The sequence below is a fragment of the Fomitiporia mediterranea genome, assembly GCF_000271605.1.
Source record: "Fomitiporia mediterranea MF3/22 unplaced genomic scaffold FOMMEscaffold_3, whole genome shotgun sequence".
Lineage (NCBI taxonomy): Eukaryota > Fungi > Basidiomycota > Agaricomycetes > Hymenochaetales > Hymenochaetaceae > Fomitiporia > Fomitiporia mediterranea.
The window spans coordinates 1,226,183-1,244,374 of NW_006760388.1; the positions used below are offsets into that span (position 1 = coordinate 1,226,183).

The window sequence follows — 18,192 nt, forward strand, 5'->3', positions numbered from 1 at the left end:
AAGAATCAGGGTATCTTACGGCTAGGCCTAGTGCACAGTGCCAAAGAAGTCCAGAAAGGAGTTAATGTTAGAATATTGAGTTGACCACGGGATCAGGTCCGAAAGGGTTCCGTGGTGATTCACCCCATGAGTAACATCCACGTGGGACACAAAAGGGTTCCACCAATACTCACCAGAACATCACTGCGATTACTGCTTGTGGTAAGGATATGATGGATATTTCACCTTCCATAGCACCTTAGTGCTGGCAATGAATAAGAGGACGATGGCAGGTTGGCAACGTCAAAGCTCTCATCAATTACTCATGCGTGAGTCAGAGTTTGCTTCCAGAAGAATACAAGCTTCGCGGGAAACACGCGATGATCGGCAGAGTCGTGTGAGAAGTGCATTGAGGTTAGATCTTCGTATGTAACAGAAATTGTTTAGCATCGTCTAAAAGGGATCGATCCGACATAGTCCAATTCAGCGAGATATGAATGTGCTAATTACGACGATGCCTATAATGGTGGACAATCGATTTGCAAAGTCAAGACGGTCAGCGAATTGACGAATGCGGGTGCGATAATTTAAGTCAGGAAGGAAAGAAGAGAACTAAATCGATTCACCTCGGTATTAATCAGAGATGGGGTCACGTCCAATCGTCTAGACCTCGCTTGCGAAGAGGAAGGGGAAGCCATGGTCTTCTGTTGATGCTGCGTCGACCGTTGGCACTGGACGATAATCCAACTTTTCGGATTTTGGCGAGCCTGTCAGAAGGATGACAGGCCATTCATACGGTTAGCATTCGGGGGGATGAAATGGGATGAGAAACTGCTATACCTTCGTAAGCCTAGCCATGCAATCAATAGGGAGACAGACGTTGCAAATGCAGACATTCCGACAAATGCCCAATGACTCTCTTCCAAATGGCTTTGCAGCTGAAAGCACTCGCGCATTAAGAAGTGTTACACTTATATCGACTATCTTGATACGTACATTCATTCCAAACAGACCAGCGATGAGAGCACCCGTCCCGATGCCCAGCGTTCCAATAGAAACCTGACATGAAATCAGCAAGCAACTCTACATATTCAGGTTCATTCTTAGATTCTGACTTTAAGGTCCAGTGCAAGTAACGCATTGCGATTAGAATCAAGAATAAGCTCTACGATTTCTTGAGTAGATTGTACGTTAGACTGACAAAAGGGACTGTAAATGACTGTAGCCCAAATTACAGAAATAAGCTTACTGATATAGTATCTGCTTCATTGACGATTTCTTCGACCTGTTTGGAGAACGATTCCAATAAAACCTCGAGATCTTCATGATCATCCGCACTTCTCGGGTGGTTGTTCTTCTTGTCAGTCAAGTACATAGCCGCCAAATCCTCATCTGCTTGAATAGTTAGTGATGCAGAAAATATCTATACCAATACTTATTACCTTGCTCCAAAACTTCCTCTAGTGCTTCTTGAACCTGAAGAGAGAGATTTAATGCGATCGATATGGACAAAGAACAGGGATAACCTGACTAATTTGGCACGATTCTGAAAAGCAGTGAGCCGGCGTGAATAGTGTAGAAGCCTTTTGAACTTGTCACGATCGATGTCATCTTCCAGCTCAGCTAGTATTCCACCAATGAGATTGCGCATAAAGACCATTTCAGCTTCCAAAGCACTCAAAACAGAAAGCAAGATCGACTCCAGTGCCCTAACAAAGATATTGAAATGAAATGAATGCCTGGTTAATTGTGAGCGCACCGGAATTCATAAGGTAATCCCGTCCCCTTCGCCTTGAGGTTGTGCTAAATTTAGATAATTAGATGAAGGATACCTAGAGGAACTTTTTTCCAACTGCTTACCTCCAAATGATAAACAAAAATCGAGTGAAGTCGTGAGTCTGCAGAGCCATAAGTATCAAACAGTACCACAGTGTCTGCTTTGACAAGAGCGCGTATATGAAGAATATTGATCTACGTCGAGATTTGAGTTCAGAACAAACTTGTCACACACGTCGGACAAGTACAAACCAAAATTGCCTCTTTCCGTGCAAAAATTGTAGGTACAAGGTTAGGGATCCTAGAATCAATCTTGCGAAGATCGCGGGGCTAAAAATATGTCTTATAAGATGTTATTCTCAAATAAAGGATAAAAGACATACATTTAGTTTATGTTCTAAACATAGCTCTTGGCGTTTAAATTGACCAGAAATCGTTTTTACATCGCCTTCAGACGAAGAAAAATTACCATGGCAAGTGAGGAAGAGTTGCGGAATGTAGCAAACCCTGGGAATTCAGAATTGTACCTAACGGGCAAGGTGAGGTGAAGTCGATTGACATACTTAAACTAATGTACACGTACAGCGGAGCATGAGGTCCGAAGGCTGTCGACCTTTCATGACCTTCTCCAGAATCGCCGATCTTGCTGCCTCGTCCTGCCCATCAGACACTGCCGCGAAAGCTTCGGAATCACGGCGAGTGCGCAACAGCCTACCGAGCCATGACATCTGCCGCGATTGGACATGATTAACGTGAACCAAGCGGTCTTCACGCCGTGAAGTAATAGACGGAGTCCTAATTTTGAGCGGACCCACAATAGCTCGAAGGGAGTTTCCGAAGCAAGTCAATGACCGACGAGAAATATATGGTGCTAATCGTCGCTGTGGTCGAGCATTGTGGACGAGATTCATCACATGGTTCTTCCGCCACGCAAACCGACTTTTTAGCATCCGCTTTCAGCGACTTGTAGAGACACATTAGCTCGCGTCTTGAACAAAGTACTGTGACTTACTGCGTCTTGTCTGCACAACTCAAAACCGCAGCAACAGTGATGACACGCGACGAGTTTGAGGCCTTGAAATTGTGCTGGTAAGAGACGCAGAGCCATTTCCTGAAATGTTATGAGTATCCCACGATCACGGGCATCTCGTGCAGTATTCATCTCCGACTCCGAAATAATCTTCGCTACTTAGTTGTCTTCTCAGTCAAACTTAGCGTGGTAACTCTAAGTACTCTTGTGAGGAGACTTCACTTACAATAAACTACACCTTAGCTCGTTTGCGACGCACTACGATGACTATGTCTCGGCTTTGCTTGAGTTGAACGCTCAGCCGCTGTCGTCGGCGTTATTCGCAGCTGAGCCTAAGCTGTCTCACACCCTCATCAACCTGCCATGTGATCCAATGGTCTTGTCATCCGAGACGAAGATTAAATTGCGACTCGAGGGACGTGCATCATCACTATACGCACGCGACATGCCTCCAAAGAATCAGATCAGATTAGAACTCTCTCTTGCCTTCGTCGCTGGAACCATCGTTGAACCATAAGAACCTAGATTAAATCTTCTCTGAATATGATGTACGCCACCTATGGCTACGCAGGTCCGTGACACCTAGCAGGGTCCTCGCAGTTTTTCATACATACACTGGGCGATTCCGTCGGCTCCTCAGAACGTCACAATTTCTTCACCCTCCTCCCAAACGACTTCCACGCTCGGAAGGGCCCACATACATTCGCACCCCCCAATAACCCGCTTATTTCCCCGCCTGGCCTGATGCTCAAGTGACTCACCGTGTTGCTGTTCTGGACCCAACGCGCTCACATACCGACATTCATACTCTTTTAACCTCCTTCCTATTAATCGTCTGAGGACTATAAAACTTGGATGCCTCGCACTCATCTGGACCAAGCTCCTGCTCGACATGGCGGAGACCCTACGTATACTGCAGGCCGCTACGGCGCTTTCGCAGGCGCTGTCTGCCGCTGGCGCTCGGCATGCATTTCACGGCTCGTTACTTATTGCGCTACTTTCCAATAACCCACAATGCAATGTGAGTATTTGTAGAGCTGGACAGAACGCTTGTCCTTTGTTTGTCCTATCCTTGCTTATGGATATGCGATCACCAGGAGGTTTTCTGTATTGTCGAAGGAGGTGCTGTGCACCCCTTTGGACGCGTTCGCCAAGCCATTGATGGGCACCCGTCTTTGATGGTGACTAACTCGCCTTGGACAAATAGGTAAATGCAGTCATTTTTGGATTTCAACGGATTATCCATGAATTTAAATAGGTTATTTGTAACGTACAACGAGCCAATCCCGCCGATCACGGTAATTTATTCCTCGTTACTATTATACGGACTTCTGATGCAATGTCCCTTTCACTGTATCGAAGGTTGAAATTCTTCCCGCTGGAGAGGGCGGCCCACGTCGACTGGATGAAAGCACTACGACTCGTATCCGTGGTCTCCCTTTTCTAACTGTCTCCGAGTTTCTTCGCGCTAAGATTAATGTCTGGGCACTGTGCGTCAACTTTTCTTATTTACTTACGAAAACCTCGAGCTGAGCGTACTGATCATTCAGCCGAGGACTTGACATAGATGTGCAAGACATCATCTGGGTGCTGGCGCATTACTGGCAGAGTGTCGACATTAACAGGATTCCAGAACAAGATATGGAGCGTTTTGTTATCCAATACCCGAGTGCGGCGGTTGCGTGGACTGCGATCAAGGACAGGTTCAGCGCTTAAGGACATACGGTTCTGGGCTTGCGTTTAGTCGGGAAGAACGCTACTTCTGCGTCCCCTTCACTCTCCGCTTTCATCCGAACATTTCAATATTTATTACTTGAAATGGACATGTACACTCAGGCTCTAGTAGCTGTTTTATTAGTAGTTGCATTCATGTTGTATCTTGTATCGAGGCATTGTCACGAGAGAGAACGTACGTAAGAAGGAGAGCACTCGAGAATGGATCTCGGTCCTTCACTACCACGATTCCGAGCATAAAGAAACAAGCATACAACCGCTTGCATGCCTCCCTCGGTCGCCAGATGTTTTTTTATTCCCATAGTAAGTCTTCTTCAACAGTTTTATGCTTGTCCGCGGACAAACTTGAGGCATACAATGTATGGGGTTTCTTTCTGGAGATCAGCAGATGCCCTTGATATATTTTATTTTTCACATGCAAGGAGTTGTGAGAAATGAACAATTTCTGTAAGTCGACAGGCAGGTAACAAGCGACGAGGAAGGGAACTGAAGCGCATCCTGTGCTAGACCGGAACTGTAAGTATAATTCAGCGGACCGTTTTGTCGTCGAATTGGTCCCGCAACTCATGGGTTGTCTCGGGATGTGATCTCCGAAACCGACAGAAATGTGACCTTGAACGCTTGACAGTCCCTAGTTAACACGTCCACGGGACCGCCTAAAAACTAGTAGCCTGATGGCTCGACAGTCCACCGAATCCGCTCATTGTGCCTCTTCCATGCAAATTTAAGGAAATTAAAAAACACCATTTGGAATGGGAGCGATCCTCAGTCCTCAATCGGCTGTAACAAGCACACGCTGGAAATAGCAAGTGAAAAGATGTCAGTTGCTCTATAGGAAGTCACGACTTTTTGTCGATGAGAAGTCCAATCCGAATAAAATGTCTTCTTTAAGTATAATGTCGAGCGAGTAATAATATTGGTGGTGTACACGTGAGCACAGAGGCCACGTGCTAAACACGTCACTTCGTCTCATGCGCAAGTCCATTCACACTTATTCCCTCTTCAACTCAGGGCTGCTGCAACTACATATCCCAAACGCTCCTGGCACGATGAGTTCCTTCATGGACGAAATACGCAAAATTCCTCCAGTTACGCGATTTCTTTGTGCGGCGACGCTTGGAATCACTATTCCCGTCAACCTCCAATTGCTTTCTCCGTACAGCATCATCTTCATCAAACAGTTGGTAACACAGAGACTTGAGGTATGCATTGCCAATGACAGAGTGTCTTCCATGGAATGAATTTTTTGAGTTTCCTTTAGGTTTGGCGACCGTTCACTTCAATGTTCTTTGGAGGTGAGCAACAAGATGTTTGTGTGCCAGTTCCATAAGAATTCTGCTGACGTTTGCTTGGTTTAGGCTCCGGAATAGCATTTTTGTTCGACTTCATCATGCTCTAGTGAGACTTTCTGTCAAGGGCGTACGTCTCGGCCGTGAAAAGACTGATCACGACGGTAGTCGAAATTCTAATTCTCTAGAAGAGATGCATTACGCAGGTCGCTCCGCCGACTTTGCCTGGCAAACGTTCATCAACTCCCTGAGCCTTTTGGTAGGTTAACGTATCTCATGTTGCATCAAATGAAGCGCTAACTATGCTTCAGGCTCTTAATGTTCCACTCAGTTCCGTCGTGCACTTCCGACCATTACTCCTCTCCCTCATCACTCTTTCTTCACGTCTAAGCCCTAACGCGATGACGTCCATCTTTGGCCTCATCACACTTTCCCATCAATATCTTCCTTATGCACTCGTTACTATGGACCTCTTCATGGGTGGACCATCTGCGGCAGCACAGTCTCTGACGGGTGTTATCTCCGGTTATGCTTGGTGGTATCTTGTGCACAATACTGATGCTGGTCGGCCAGGCGCAGACTTTGCCAAGGCACCGGCCTGGCTAGCTGATTATATGGATCAACGCGGAGAGGGCGTCGTTCCGGGAGTAGGACGCGTACTGAATGCTGATGGAAGGCGAGCGGCTGCTGCAGTTCGTGGTGCCGCGCGGTCAGCGACGGGTGCATACAATTGGGGTAGCGGCCATCGGCTTGGGAGCGGGTGAATGTTAGCATCATGAGTACTGGGCACATGTCCATAAACACGTCGCAAAGAATTCCCCATTGCATAACATGTAGTTAAAGCTACACAGAATGTGTCATGAAATTCATGCTTTATTTTACTACTATACACTCAGCTAGGCTTCTGGCTTCACTAAAAGTTTACTAAGTGAAAAGTGCATGGAACGTGGAAATATGCCTCTTGATATGATGTGATAAGATGATTCCCGTCGCGAGTTGCATCTTAGTCTCCGTCTTTGCGTAATCCGTTCCATTTTCTTTTTGTGCATGTTATTTTCAGACATAAGTCTGGACACAGGTGGAGTGCCGAGACCAGTTCGACAATTGAGGAAGCAGACGCGTCACGTGAGTATAGGATTGATCGACGCCGTCTGCAAGGCTGTGAGTAATGACGTAGGTCTCACTATCCACCTACGAGCATCTACAACCTCGAACCTCGGCATCTCAGGATTTTATAACAATAACACGAAAATTTGTATTGTTCTTTTAAGACAGAAGCTGCTCAAAGTGAACTCATACTGTCTCAACGATCCGTAAACTCTTAGCAAGGCGGTGAAGAGAAAATCTATAAAAAAGCGTCGAGATGAAGTCGAATTTCTTCACTACTCCTACCTTCGACAAGACTTCACCATCTATCCTAAACTTCACCGTAGACAAACTTCACCAGAGAAGCTCATAGCATCTCTGTCACTCATACCAACCATGTCTTCTGGTCTTGTCATGTCCAACGAGCCTATCCCAGCACCGTTCCGCTCTATGTGGCTCGCCATAGTTGCACGTTGCTTGTCGTCGTGGGGCTTTTTCATCGTACGTTTCTTTAGCTATTTTAACACAGTATATCAGTTCTCGTTACTCACCAACACCTGTTTTTTCGTAGAGTATCTTCCTGTCTTTCACATGGAGGCGATCCCCACCGCCGTCCATCGAGACAAACGCCGCTCGATACCGGCGTCTCACACCGCGAAAGAATCGCAGCAGGGAAGAAGCCCTGAAAGCCCTCGAGGGACATAGAGTCCCGCCTTGCTCGTGCCAAAAGGAGAAAGAATCAGGCGGCTTTTTTGCGAAGACTGCGTCGCGCTTCCGTCGACTCTCTATGCCTATCAACAAACTTCGGGCAAAGTCTACTATCACTCGCCCTCGTGCACAATCAGACCCGACTTCTGACCGTGGTCGCTTCAAGCCAGCTGTTCGCCAGTGCAAGACTTTGCTCCTCGATGCTGCTGCCAAATCTACGGCACCGGCTCGTCCAATCATCAAAGGCACTCGTACGGCCTTCAGACGCTCGTTATTCTTCGTCAAGCCGGAGGAATGCGAAGTCGCTGCAACGACAGCCAAGTTCTTCGAGAAGTGTGGAACACAAACGAAGAATGCCTTCACCCGCTCCACCGCTGCAATCTTCGCTGCATCTCAGAACGGGTTGGCGGCCCCGAAAGCCGAGGTGTTCATCGAAGAAACCGAGGAAGTACGCCTTGCTTGCGATGATGCTTCCGACTCTTCCTCGGAAGGCAGTTCTGAATGCAATCCCAGTCCACGCCAGAGACGTCTCTCGATGCGGGGAAGTAGGTCGACCGTTGTGTGCCTGCAGAAAGAGACGAGCGATGCATAAGACCGTATTCGTCTGTTTGCTTATACCCCATGTCGGACTCTCGAGAATCTTCCGTTGTCTACTTCTGTATCTGCGAGGATCGTTCTTACGGACTATGTTCTCGACTCATTGTATTGACTTCAGGATCTCATGTTCCCGCATCTTCACGTAACTCATGGATCATACCCAATCACAAATTAAATTCTATATTTTATTCTGCACTTTCGACTTACTCGTAAGCTGACCACTATGCGTGAATCCAACGACTCAACTTATTATTTTCCACGAATGACGTGTCGACAATGAACATTTGAAATGGCTGAGACATATACTTCGTGATTTGCGTCCAGTCTAGAGCGTTCCGCGGAAGCAAAAATAAAATACAGTAGTCAATCTCATAAAAATTATAGTATCAAGGAATAAATGTATTACTAGTAAGAAATAGAAATTAGCTGTAACAAATCTCATTGTTGGCCATTATTTCCAATCTCTGATAAACCTATAAAGGAATACAAATTTAGTTAAACGAGCGTATTCGTCATGAGATTGCTCACTATGTCTCAGAATTCATAGAAGCACGGTCGGTACGTATAAGCTGTGCTCTGGAAACAAAATCTCGAGCAAATTAAATTATTCAAATTGTAATCCAACGAAGTGTACGCCTCTATTATTTTACTCCAGAATCGATGTCGGTAATACCTTCACTGCTTTACAACTTAAGACATCTCAATTGTTTTGGAATGGTGAGGTCTGTACTTTGAACCATTTCGACCGCCGTTTCCAATACTAATGTTCCATTGTAACGGGGCGAGGCTGTTCCTCACCAACCCCGCGGGATTTCATTTTCATCATTTTTAAAACGATTGATACCATGCCAGCCACAGCTTTATGGATGAGTTGCATCCATTCTCAACACACAGCCCTATCTGACAGCTATACACTACACCACATTGAGTAACAATACAACAGAAAGTACCGTGGAGAAATACCAAAGACGGGAATCCGGAGCAATTAGAACCAAATTAATACAGGATATGTAGGTCGGTATGTGTTATACAGATATCGATATAGAATGTTCAGTGTGGGTGGTGTTCACGTGTTTCCGTGCACCTAATATCGAGTCGTTATCGTTGTATCATCGTAAAGTTCGTAAAAAGCGTCATCTGCAAAAGAGTCAGAGTTGACCGTTCCAACTACCCATCGCATTTCCTAAAAGGCCAACTCGCGGTTCACGCTGCCGTGGAAGGTGTAAACGGGCGCATATTTGCGAAGTCAATAACCGACACTCGGTCGTTTCCTGTGTTTCTGCGCGGCTTCATAAAAATGTGCTGGCGATTCTCCGAGTCGTCATTGTCGTGAAGGGTGTCTTCGCGGTCTACCAATAACAATCCTCTTCGGTGAGCATGTCCTCGTGCGATTTCTGGACAGGAAGTGTGTCGTCGGTATGCATCAAAATACTGATGCGCGTAACGTCTTCGCGGTGAATGCGGCTTGAACATATCCTTTTCCCTACTTTCGTTGCTGCTGCCATGCACTACTTCATCATTCTCTTCTTCATGTCGAGGAATAGACCGGACTGTACTATGCTTTTGAATAGCTTTGCGATAACGAGACGAATACGCTTCACTCAAGACTGGGTAAAGGGTTGACCAAATTAACATGTTCAGCAATATCAGATGTGACAAGAGGAAATATACCTGAAATGAGAATAGTCATCGTCCCAACTCCGAGCAATGCCCAGACGATAAATACTGAGCGACCAGCAGGTGTTTGAGGTGTTTGATCCCCAAAGCCGATCGTAGTGAATGCCTCGAAACCTTTAGATTACGACATTAGACGCTCGAAATAGCATGTGTGTCAAGTTAGAAGGTGGTAATGGAACTCACAGAACCATATAGCCGCACCGAACGACCAGTTTTCGGTAGCGCTGAATACTGCTGCACCAATCTATTTGTGGAACGTAAGTATCGAAATGGAGAAGGTAGTTAAATTCGCTGACGAGCCAGAAAGTCAGGAAGAGTACCCATACGCAAGTCAGCTGCATTTAATCAGTAAGCACCACCTCGGATGAAAAGCCATAATCTCTCGTTGTGCACACCTTAACCATGAACTCCTTTTTTAGATTCTCAGTGATAGTATTATCAATGCTCTAGAAGAAGTGGCAGGTCATGGCAAGAGCAAGGAAAGATAACGCGCAACAAACCAGCTGAGAAGTAAATGTCGACTGTCCTAGCCTCTTCGTTTCCAGTCGTAAGATATTCTGAGCCTCCTGCATCGCGATTTCCGTCTGATGTCCGGATAGCGCTTCTACGTTCAAATGCTTCCTTCTAATAGTAACCCTCGACCCGGCAATATGTCTAACACGGTAAACATAAACAGGTAAACCTGCTTGGGTTAGCTGGCGTTTAATTGCAATCTTCTCGGCGTGTCGCTCTCGACGTCGTTCTCGGGTCGCCTTCCTTCGCTCATCAAGCGCACTTAGGTGTTTCTTATAAGTAGCCTGGAAGCTCTCTATGACTGTGTCATTACAGATGCCCACTGCGAGTGCGAGGTTGAGTATCCCAATCGTCGCGTGAATGGCACAAAATATACGAGCGCCGATCGTCTTCGGTGCGATGTCGCCAAAACCGATCGTTTCGATTACGACGACGGTGAAGTACATTCCATCAATGAAGTTTAGACCCATTAGCAGCGAATTGCAAAGTCCACCGATTGCAATCCACATGAGCAAAAGCATGACCACGATTACAAGCGAGCGTTGTTTACGAGTCAATCCACTAGACGCACGCGCGAAGTTCGGGGTGCGGACGTAGTCAATGACTAGTGTTACGTTTGTAACTAGCGATGCAATCGTAGAGCACAATGTGAACCAAAAAGATTGGCCATATGTGAAGCCATCGTTGAATCTGTGGATAACACCAAAGATTGTCACTGCTGAGATATTAATTGCGTCTAAGGAATGTTCATCAAGATGATACTTCCTTCAGTTCAGTACATAAAAGAGAAGGTAGGGAAAGTAGATGCAGACCGTGAATTGTTAATGCAACAATGGCGACCAGGGTAGCTGTCCGGACTTTCTTCTCTAAGAATCTAATGATAATAGCAATGTTCGCGATCAGACCGCATGCCATCGAAATGGCAAGACCCGTATCAAGAAGTGCGCTGTTCTTTCGCGAATAGACGATCTTGTTGTTCTCAGTGATGATGTACCAGTGACCCGTGAGGCCCGGTATCTCGAGCAGAATAGAAAACGGAATGACGATGCCCGATAAGATGGGTAGAAGTCGATGATTATGGTATTCGTTACTCAGGTCATCAGCGCTGCCGTCTGTCTGCAGGATGAAATCCTTGATGGCAGCGAGACGATTCCGAAGGCGAGAAAAGAGGCTTGGACGTGGTTGCAGTGGAGTGATAGAAGCGGGCCTTGAAGTCGCCGATTGCTCAGACGTTTCGCGAAGTCTCCGATCTTCGTCGGAGTCATCGTCGTTCAGGCTACGACGCCTACCGACATGTCGATACCCGCGATCTTCCTGTTGTAACGACGATGCTCTTCGTTGAGCAGCGTGTTTTTCGGCATTGTTCGACGAGGTTCCTACTAGACCGTGCGTGCCACTCTCGAGATCGCGATCTCTTGTCCGACTCCTTCGAAAAAGCGAAACTCCTAAAATAAAGAGAGGCAGCTGCATCGAATAAACCTACTGAGGTGCGAGTAGAGCAAGAACCCAGGAGGCTTGAAGATAGAGGGGTAAAATGCCACCATAAGAACAAATGGTGATGGAGGCACTCCACATAGTGCACAGGGACAAGACGCGTCCAAACGGAATGGACGCATATATCCACCTCCACGAAAATGATTGAATACATTTTAGATACCAGATCCATACCCGAAAATCACGGCCAACCTGCCTCACTACTCACCACCACCCATAATGGCATCGTCGTCGCCAGCCGAGCTCCAGCAATATCAGAAGGACATCATTGAGGGCGCCATGTCCGTCGGTGCACTCAAATTCGGCTCCTTCACCCTGAAGTCTGGTCGGTGCGTCGTGTCTGCCTTCGCATGATTGTTTACAAACATATGAGTATTCCTACCACATATTTCTCGACCCTAGCACCTCCCCGTACTTTGTCAACGCCGGGCTGCTCAGCACAGGCCCGCTCATCTCCGCCGTCGCATCCGGATATGCGGCCCTAATCGCACAACAAAAAATTCCCTTCGACGTCCTCTTCGGACCCGCATACAAGGGAATTCCCTTCGTCGCCGCAACGTCGCTCACACTAAACCGCGAGCACGGCATATCGGTCGGTTACGCGTACGACCGCAAGGAGGCCAAGGAGCACGGCGAGGGTGGACGGATGATTGGCTCAGACGTTCGCGGCAAGCGCGTATTGATATTGGACGACGTCATGACTGCTGGAACAGCGATCCGCCAGTCGATCGATCTCATCCGTCGCGAGGGAGGCACAGTTGTTGGCGTGGTGACGCTCCTCGATCGAGAGGAGGTTACCATAGACGGCAGAAACACCGTTAGGGATGTCGAAGGAATCCTCGGTGAAGGAAGAAAAGTGTCGACTATTCTGCGCATGCGAGACTTAATGACTTGGCTGGAGAATAATGGACAAACGGACGTTGTGCAGCGAATGAAGGCATATCGAGATGAATATGGCGTCAAAGACTGAACTGGGAGTTAGAAAATAGACGTGTGTATAGATTAAATTTTGTGGGAAACATAGCTATTTCATGGAACCAGGATGTATAGTCTGACATATTATTTGCTTTGGTTGACTCCGGAGAGCTGTCTCGTTTAGTGGTAGTTCAGATTTCTCTTTGACGAGCAGTATAGACGAATGTATTACGGAGCAATGCATCCGGTAATAAAATAGCAAACAAACACATCGCTTCTAACCCCTACGTCACGCCCGAACATGACGCATATACCCAGTATTTCTCCTTCAACCGCCTCATTGGTATCATACACCATCGGGTCGGCCACTATACCAGCCCACCAACATGTCAGCAGAGGAGGGCAGAGATTCCGATCAACTCGACGTCCTTCGTACAGAGCAAGAGCACCATCCTCATCATGCACGCGGAGACGTCGGCGGCAGATACGAGCATGATGAAGTTGAGCATCTCAAAGCTGCCGAACGTGCAAGGCAAGAGACAAGTATCACAGAGGATGCAGGCCCAGTGCTTATTGTCGTAATGGTACGTTCCATATTCATCTCAATATATGCGCATTGTAAGGCAAAATCCAATGAAGTATATTAACGCTAGGGTGTATCGGGATGCGGAAAATCTACGCTTGGTTCCGCTCTTGCACATGCATTCGGCATCCCATTCGTTGATGCCGACGAGTTACACCCACAGTCAAATATCGATAAGATGTCCGCTGGCATCCCCCTTACAGACGCCGACCGCCATCCATGGCTCGAGAGCGTCCGAGCCGAAGCTGTCCGTACAGTTGAGGAACAAACCCATTCCCAATCACAGCAAGACGGTCAGGGACTTAGAGGCGTAGTGGTAGGGTGCAGCGCCCTCAAGCGATCGTATCGTGATACTCTCCGCGGTTACTCCACAGACACTCCACCTACCAAATTACCCACGTATTTCGTCCACATCTCGGGATCGCGTGAAGCCCTTTTGGAACGCATGCAAAATCGTAAAGGCCACTTCATGAAAGCTGGCATGCTTGACAGTCAGCTCGATACACTCGAACCTCCCGGCGAAACGGGTGAACCGAACGTAGTCACCGTCGAACTTGAGCAGAGCGTTGAAGAGCAGATTGCTCAAGCTAAAGACGGTCTAAGGGGCTTGGGACTGAAAGTGTGAAGTAACCTATGTTCGTCTCTTTACATTGATCAGTGGTTGGATAATCTAATTTCTTCTCTCTAAGAATTACACTATGCACATCAAAGTCATCTAGATTAATTAAAGACTGGATAGATTCGCTTGATTTCTTTAATCGACAAGGTCCAATGAAGATGAGGCCCATCACTTACATAGGAATTTTTTCTGTCTCGATTCTCCCGAATATCCCGCCACTATAAGGATTCGATATTGTCAATCTGCTGTGCGTACACAATATAACCAGATGTGCCTTATCCGTCATCCAAGTTCCCCCACATCTCGGATGCGGGTATTTGCTGTAGGATGCCTTCCCCAAGCCATCAAAAACATTAAAACAACCGGAGTCTAGCAGTCCGAGATTAGCATCGCCAGCAATGCTCCTATCTGTTATCTTCTTTTCGCAACAAGAAAAGAACAAGTCCTCTCCCAGCCATGCACAAACGACACTGTGATTGGATATGCGCTTGAGAAGTACTAGACCAGGCGGCTCTATCCACCTCCTTGTCATTGGTACATGTTCCCCAAGGTCCCAGAACGAGTGTCATTCCGAGTCCTCCCTGCGTGACTTTCGCCGCCTTTACTCGACCTCATCCGTGCAATGCGGGTGTCTGGCTCTCTTTCCCCAAGGTCATCTTCGGCCAAGACAGTATCCTCCTAGATAAGACGATGTAATGGTCTTCTCTTATAGGCCTGTTCTGCACATAACCTTGTGTGTAAGTAGATGTATACAAACAGGACATAGAGATCCTTATCAACTCCCCACACAAGAACGCAAGGAAGGTGCAGCGGTACCTAAAGGACTGCCGCCAGATCTCGTGCCCTGAGTCTCCTGTACAAGTTACGAAACTACTGGGAACCCGTTTTTCATACTTCGTAGCCCCGACTGAAAATAACACTTCCATTCCTCTTTGACAGCTGCTTCTTAGAGTTCCTTGCTTGCTAACTCTTACATAGCACCAAACTTACTGTCTAATTCCCAACAGAACGACTCGCTTGGCTGCGGCATGAATGTGGTGTATCTTTTCTGCAGTACTCTTGGCGATTTGTGTACACCTTGCCGTGTAGACTATTAATTAACGCACAGAGTCTCGTCTCGGCTGGGAATCTGAAGTGCATATGCGTTCGGGGATATGGCAGAGTGTTTAACATTGATTGCGTGAGCTTATGGTGGGAAAATTGTTCCTTTCAGAGGCATATTACTACTCACTTTCCCTGTCACAGGCCGTTTGCCCGGACAGTAGGACAACGTATCGAGCCTCAATAATAGCCTCGACCTGCGCTATTAGTCTGATAAATAAGCTATGCTGTCTCGCGATTATGATTTGTCCCGGTGTCGTAACGAATTTCAAGGCCAGTTTCCGCATCAGGACATTCACGAACAAGTATCCATGCTAAGAAATGCATGTTAAATTCTGTCGAACAGGAAACGAACGCCAGCCAAGGATATCACGGCGTCCTAGCTCCTTTGACTTTGAAGAACTCCCACCAAAGCCCTAGCACGTGCTCGCAGATTTTTGCCGTCCGCGCCAGTTTCGTTCTCGTCAAGGCTCAGGCCTAGTTTCCCCACCGTTTCGTGCAACGTGGGGTCGTTCATAGCAGACTGACCATTCTCACGTTGTCTAGTCCACCAGGCATCTGCAGATGTGTGAAGATTCGGATGACGCGCACGTCCTGCGGATGTAAGGCGAAGTAGCTGGAGGCGAGCATGCATTCGTTCCATTCGAACAGCGAGATCGGGAAGAACCTGGAGTAGAGAGGGTGCCTTCCTCCGTGGAGGGATTAGGTAGAGGAGTGGGAGGAACAGCAAGAAGAAAATCCGGCGAAAACAAAGGGCCATGTCGTGTAGCTAGAGCGCGTCAGTCAGGTTTGTAGAACTGATTAAATAGATGCTATACCATTATGGTCTGCTTCTCTTCGGCTACAAATACTACTTCTGAAGTTAGTACAAAATAGACTTCAGTCGCAGCGACCATGGAAAGCATTATCAGTGCTACAAATCGCCAGCCTTCGCGCCCACTTCCATGTATGGTCGCAAGTCCTATAATTGCAGACATGCGAACATACTCTAGGACGGGTGCGGGAAGCGCGTAAAGCGCGAAGTCGTGCAACGTTGCACAGTGCTCACAGTCCTGTACAGCCGAATGCCCAAAACTGAACAGAAAGTCAGAGAACTGCAGGTCGCTATTATAGCTAATCTCACCGAACATAGGATATGCGCACATCAAACGACTGCAGACGCATCAACAAAATCTCCAGGGACTTTGGGAGCAGAGTGACGTGCGCTTTCTCCATCAACAAGTGTCTAATCTTGTCCGACGCCTCATTCAGCGGTACGTGCAACAGTGCGAAAATATTTTGAGGTGGGGTTATTATGAGTTTGTACAATATATAGACAGAGTGCAAGGCGACAAAAATTGAGAGAAATCTGCGTGTCTGAGGTTCACTTTCAAGATCTCCTTGAGCAAGTTGAGCATTCCGCGTTTCGGGCCGCTTGGGTTGGCGAGCTGAGAAGGTGATATACAGCCACGAAGCTACTGTGAATATCGATAGAAGCAGAAAGACGTCTACACTGGCTGAGACGAGCGCCATGCCTTGCTCATCGTATCGTGGATTCGAGGTGTGCAAACTGGATGTGTGGCAGTGGCAGTGGTTGAATCCGTAGTGGCTGTGTCAACGGGCGCCATATTCCCACGGGTGTTTCAGAACTTAAAAATAGACACGTCAGTGTGTGCTATGCTGTTTAACTTGGAAGCAGACCAAGACATTCGCTTACGCGTGTCTCATACTCCAAACAAATACATTGTGAACATGGACACTGGGAGGACAATTAAACTAATTGTTCAATGCTACTGGAAAACAAATCTCGCGAAATGCGAGGCTATGTACCAGCAAAAGCATAAAACGGCACACAACGAGTTCATCTTCCTTAACGTCTAACCATCCTCTACCTCGCCCTTCTCTCTTCCACGCAATGGAATACTCTTCTACCACGTGCAGTCCAAGCTATACTTGTTCCAGCCCTCGACGTGAGCGTGCCCACCGAGACAGCGACGCGACGCTCATTGAAAACACACGATACAATGAATCCATTCCATGTACTGCCGAGGAGCTCATTGATATGTATGGTGATGACGACTACAAAACACAACGTATGGCGGAGTCTAGCGGGACCGAGCTATATTATCCTCCTATTCGTCCTACTCGTCGACAGCGTCGCAAATCCGGACAGTATCGCCCTGTCCCTGTCGATGATTATGACTCTGGTGCCCCGGAATGCACATCCCGCCGCTCCTCCATGATGTATCCAGACTCGTCCAAGGGTGACAGCCTGGGATACTCGAACCAAGAATACCATGATCCCCGTCATAGCGTATGTTTCAATCTCAATGATCTATATCGATCCACATCGTTTATTCACATTCTGCTATTTTTTCCCCTTTGTCTAGCATTATGTTCACTACCCGCTAGAGAAGGAGCACGCATCTATTCATGGCTACGGCAACGGCTACCAAAACGATCATGATAGTGCCCACCGTGACCCCCATCACACCGCTCGCCAACACCCTAGTGCCAGGTGCTGCCACATTGACCATGCTGGGGGCCAGGAACAAGTACAAGCGCAGTATCAAACTGCGACCTTCCCTCCGGATGCACTTCCCGTCTCTGTCATTCCATACTTGTTCCCCAAGAAGGAGAAGAAGGTCTCTACGGCCGGGCGACTTCGGAAGAAACTGGTCGAAATTACAAGGCATCCGGACGTAGCAGTTCTCGGATACAGGCCAGGTCAGCCGACGCCACGACACCATATTGAGGCCGAGTTGGAGAAGGACATGTACTCGGAGGAATATGAGAGAAAACTCGCAAAACATCTTCACTCCCTCATGGATCGGCGCGGGGCCAACTATGGCGGCCCCCGACCCACAGCCAACCCTGCTCATGAGCTCTCACACTCATGCGGGCGAGACGGTCCGTCTGGCAGCAGGCGCGAGTCATTGGTGTCGAACTCCGCTTCCCGTTCCCAGCGTATGTCGAACTTCTAGTCTGAAGTTTTTCTTCGCACGTACGTCAGTCCATATGTTTCTGCATGTTACTATTCCTATAACTTACATCACGAATGAAGTATTTCCAGGTCCTTCTGCGAGCCTCTACCATAAGCATACTTCTACAA

The 18,192-nt window shown here is 47.5% G+C and overlaps 9 protein-coding genes across 9 annotated transcripts; 7 read left to right on the plus strand and 2 right to left on the minus strand.

Annotated features, from left to right (window-relative positions):
• Positions 1–378: 378 nt before the first annotated feature.
• Positions 379–2,808, minus strand: FOMMEDRAFT_17795 (cora-domain-containing protein). The gene is made up of 15 exons (XM_007263589.1): positions 2,768–2,808; positions 2,339–2,718; positions 2,262–2,282; positions 2,139–2,203; positions 2,008–2,085; positions 1,840–1,950; positions 1,739–1,782; positions 1,511–1,688; positions 1,422–1,455; positions 1,229–1,371; positions 1,095–1,175; positions 976–1,038; positions 820–917; positions 606–746; positions 379–497 (listed from the first exon to the last, which is right to left on the minus strand). Exons 2-14 carry the CDS (start codon positions 2,664–2,666, stop codon positions 629–631), a joined length of 1,362 nt encoding a protein of 453 aa, XP_007263651.1. The 5' UTR covers positions 2,667–2,718; positions 2,768–2,808; the 3' UTR covers positions 379–497; positions 606–628.
• On the plus strand, positions 2,807–3,302 carry FOMMEDRAFT_152826 (uncharacterized protein; the record flags this gene model as incomplete). Its single annotated transcript, XM_007263590.1, has 2 exons — positions 2,807–2,844; positions 3,029–3,302. The coding sequence occupies 2 exons, from the start codon at positions 2,807–2,809 to the stop codon at positions 3,300–3,302; spliced, it is 312 nt and encodes a 103-aa protein (XP_007263652.1).
• Positions 3,303–3,668: 366 nt separating this feature from the next.
• On the plus strand, positions 3,669–4,617 carry FOMMEDRAFT_118610 (uncharacterized protein). The gene is made up of 5 exons (XM_007263591.1): positions 3,669–3,806; positions 3,883–3,992; positions 4,044–4,083; positions 4,148–4,275; positions 4,336–4,617. The coding sequence occupies exons 1-5, from the start codon at positions 3,678–3,680 to the stop codon at positions 4,499–4,501; spliced, it is 573 nt and encodes a 190-aa protein (XP_007263653.1). The 5' UTR covers positions 3,669–3,677; the 3' UTR covers positions 4,502–4,617.
• Positions 4,618–5,538: 921 nt separating this feature from the next.
• Positions 5,539–6,668, plus strand: FOMMEDRAFT_118613 (DER1-domain-containing protein). Its single transcript, XM_007263592.1, has 5 exons — positions 5,539–5,721; positions 5,781–5,814; positions 5,878–5,917; positions 5,977–6,067; positions 6,120–6,668. The coding sequence occupies exons 1-5, from the start codon at positions 5,569–5,571 to the stop codon at positions 6,570–6,572; spliced, it is 771 nt and encodes a 256-aa protein (XP_007263654.1). The 5' UTR covers positions 5,539–5,568; the 3' UTR covers positions 6,573–6,668.
• Positions 6,669–7,290: 622 nt separating this feature from the next.
• Positions 7,291–8,194, plus strand: FOMMEDRAFT_26415 (uncharacterized protein; the record flags this gene model as incomplete). The annotated part of the gene is made up of 2 exons (XM_007263593.1): positions 7,291–7,395; positions 7,466–8,194. 2 exons carry the CDS (start codon positions 7,291–7,293, stop codon positions 8,192–8,194), a joined length of 834 nt encoding a protein of 277 aa, XP_007263655.1.
• Positions 8,195–9,188: 994 nt separating this feature from the next.
• Positions 9,189–12,914, plus strand: FOMMEDRAFT_17797 (orotate phosphoribosyltransferase). Its single transcript, XM_007263594.1, has 6 exons — positions 9,189–9,806; positions 9,871–10,120; positions 10,173–10,211; positions 10,272–10,322; positions 10,377–12,212; positions 12,286–12,914. The coding sequence occupies exons 5-6, from the start codon at positions 12,103–12,105 to the stop codon at positions 12,851–12,853; spliced, it is 678 nt and encodes a 225-aa protein (XP_007263656.1). The 5' UTR covers positions 9,189–9,806; positions 9,871–10,120; positions 10,173–10,211; positions 10,272–10,322; positions 10,377–12,102; the 3' UTR covers positions 12,854–12,914.
• A 252-nt stretch (positions 12,915–13,166) lies between these two features.
• On the plus strand, positions 13,167–14,167 carry FOMMEDRAFT_118616 (carbohydrate kinase). Its single transcript, XM_007263595.1, has 3 exons — positions 13,167–13,382; positions 13,452–14,016; positions 14,071–14,167. Exons 1-2 carry the CDS (start codon positions 13,185–13,187, stop codon positions 14,004–14,006), a joined length of 753 nt encoding a protein of 250 aa, XP_007263657.1. The 5' UTR covers positions 13,167–13,184; the 3' UTR covers positions 14,007–14,016; positions 14,071–14,167.
• A 1,262-nt stretch (positions 14,168–15,429) lies between these two features.
• FOMMEDRAFT_103583 (uncharacterized protein) lies at positions 15,430–16,613 on the minus strand (the record flags this gene model as incomplete). The annotated part of the gene is made up of 3 exons (XM_007263596.1): positions 15,430–15,870; positions 15,920–16,175; positions 16,225–16,613. The coding sequence occupies 3 exons, from the start codon at positions 16,611–16,613 to the stop codon at positions 15,481–15,483; spliced, it is 1,035 nt and encodes a 344-aa protein (XP_007263658.1). The 3' UTR covers positions 15,430–15,480.
• Positions 16,614–16,995: 382 nt separating this feature from the next.
• Positions 16,996–18,064, plus strand: FOMMEDRAFT_152834 (uncharacterized protein; the record flags this gene model as incomplete). The annotated part of the gene is made up of 2 exons (XM_007263597.1): positions 16,996–17,394; positions 17,471–18,064. 2 exons carry the CDS (start codon positions 16,996–16,998, stop codon positions 18,062–18,064), a joined length of 993 nt encoding a protein of 330 aa, XP_007263659.1.
• Positions 18,065–18,192: the final 128 nt, after the last annotated feature.

Bases quoted from the DNA above. Each gene is read 5' to 3' on its own strand.
- FOMMEDRAFT_118613 (XM_007263592.1), top strand. From the start codon at position 5,569: ATGAGTTCCTTCATGGACGAAATACGCAAAATTCCTCCAGTTACGCGA. The intron at 5,722-5,780 runs GTATGCATTGCC...AGTTTCCTTTAG, and splicing joins TGGTAACACAGAGACTTGAG to GTTTGGCGACCGTTCACTTC. The intron at 5,815-5,877 runs GTGAGCAACAAG...TGCTTGGTTTAG, and splicing joins CACTTCAATGTTCTTTGGAG to GCTCCGGAATAGCATTTTTG.
- FOMMEDRAFT_17795 (XM_007263589.1), bottom strand. From the start codon at position 2,666: ATGAATCTCGTCCACAATGCTCGACCACAGCGACGATTAGCACCATAT. The intron at 1,176-1,228 runs GTAAGCTTATTT...CCCTTTTGTCAG, and splicing joins ATGAAGCAGATACTATATCA to TCTAACGTACAATCTACTCA. The intron at 1,039-1,094 runs GTCAGAATCTAA...ATTTCATGTCAG, and splicing joins TACTTGCACTGGACCTTAAA to GTTTCTATTGGAACGCTGGG.
- FOMMEDRAFT_118616 (XM_007263595.1), top strand. From the start codon at position 13,185: ATGTCAGCAGAGGAGGGCAGAGATTCCGATCAACTCGACGTCCTTCGT. The intron at 13,383-13,451 runs GTACGTTCCATA...TATTAACGCTAG, and splicing joins CAGTGCTTATTGTCGTAATG to GGTGTATCGGGATGCGGAAA.
- FOMMEDRAFT_118610 (XM_007263591.1), top strand. From the start codon at position 3,678: ATGGCGGAGACCCTACGTATACTGCAGGCCGCTACGGCGCTTTCGCAG. The intron at 3,993-4,043 runs GTAAATGCAGTC...GAATTTAAATAG, and splicing joins AACTCGCCTTGGACAAATAG to GTTATTTGTAACGTACAACG. The intron at 4,084-4,147 runs GTAATTTATTCC...ACTGTATCGAAG, and splicing joins AGCCAATCCCGCCGATCACG to GTTGAAATTCTTCCCGCTGG.
- FOMMEDRAFT_17797 (XM_007263594.1), top strand. From the start codon at position 12,103: ATGGCATCGTCGTCGCCAGCCGAGCTCCAGCAATATCAGAAGGACATC. The intron at 12,213-12,285 runs GTGCGTCGTGTC...TCTCGACCCTAG, and splicing joins TTCACCCTGAAGTCTGGTCG to CACCTCCCCGTACTTTGTCA.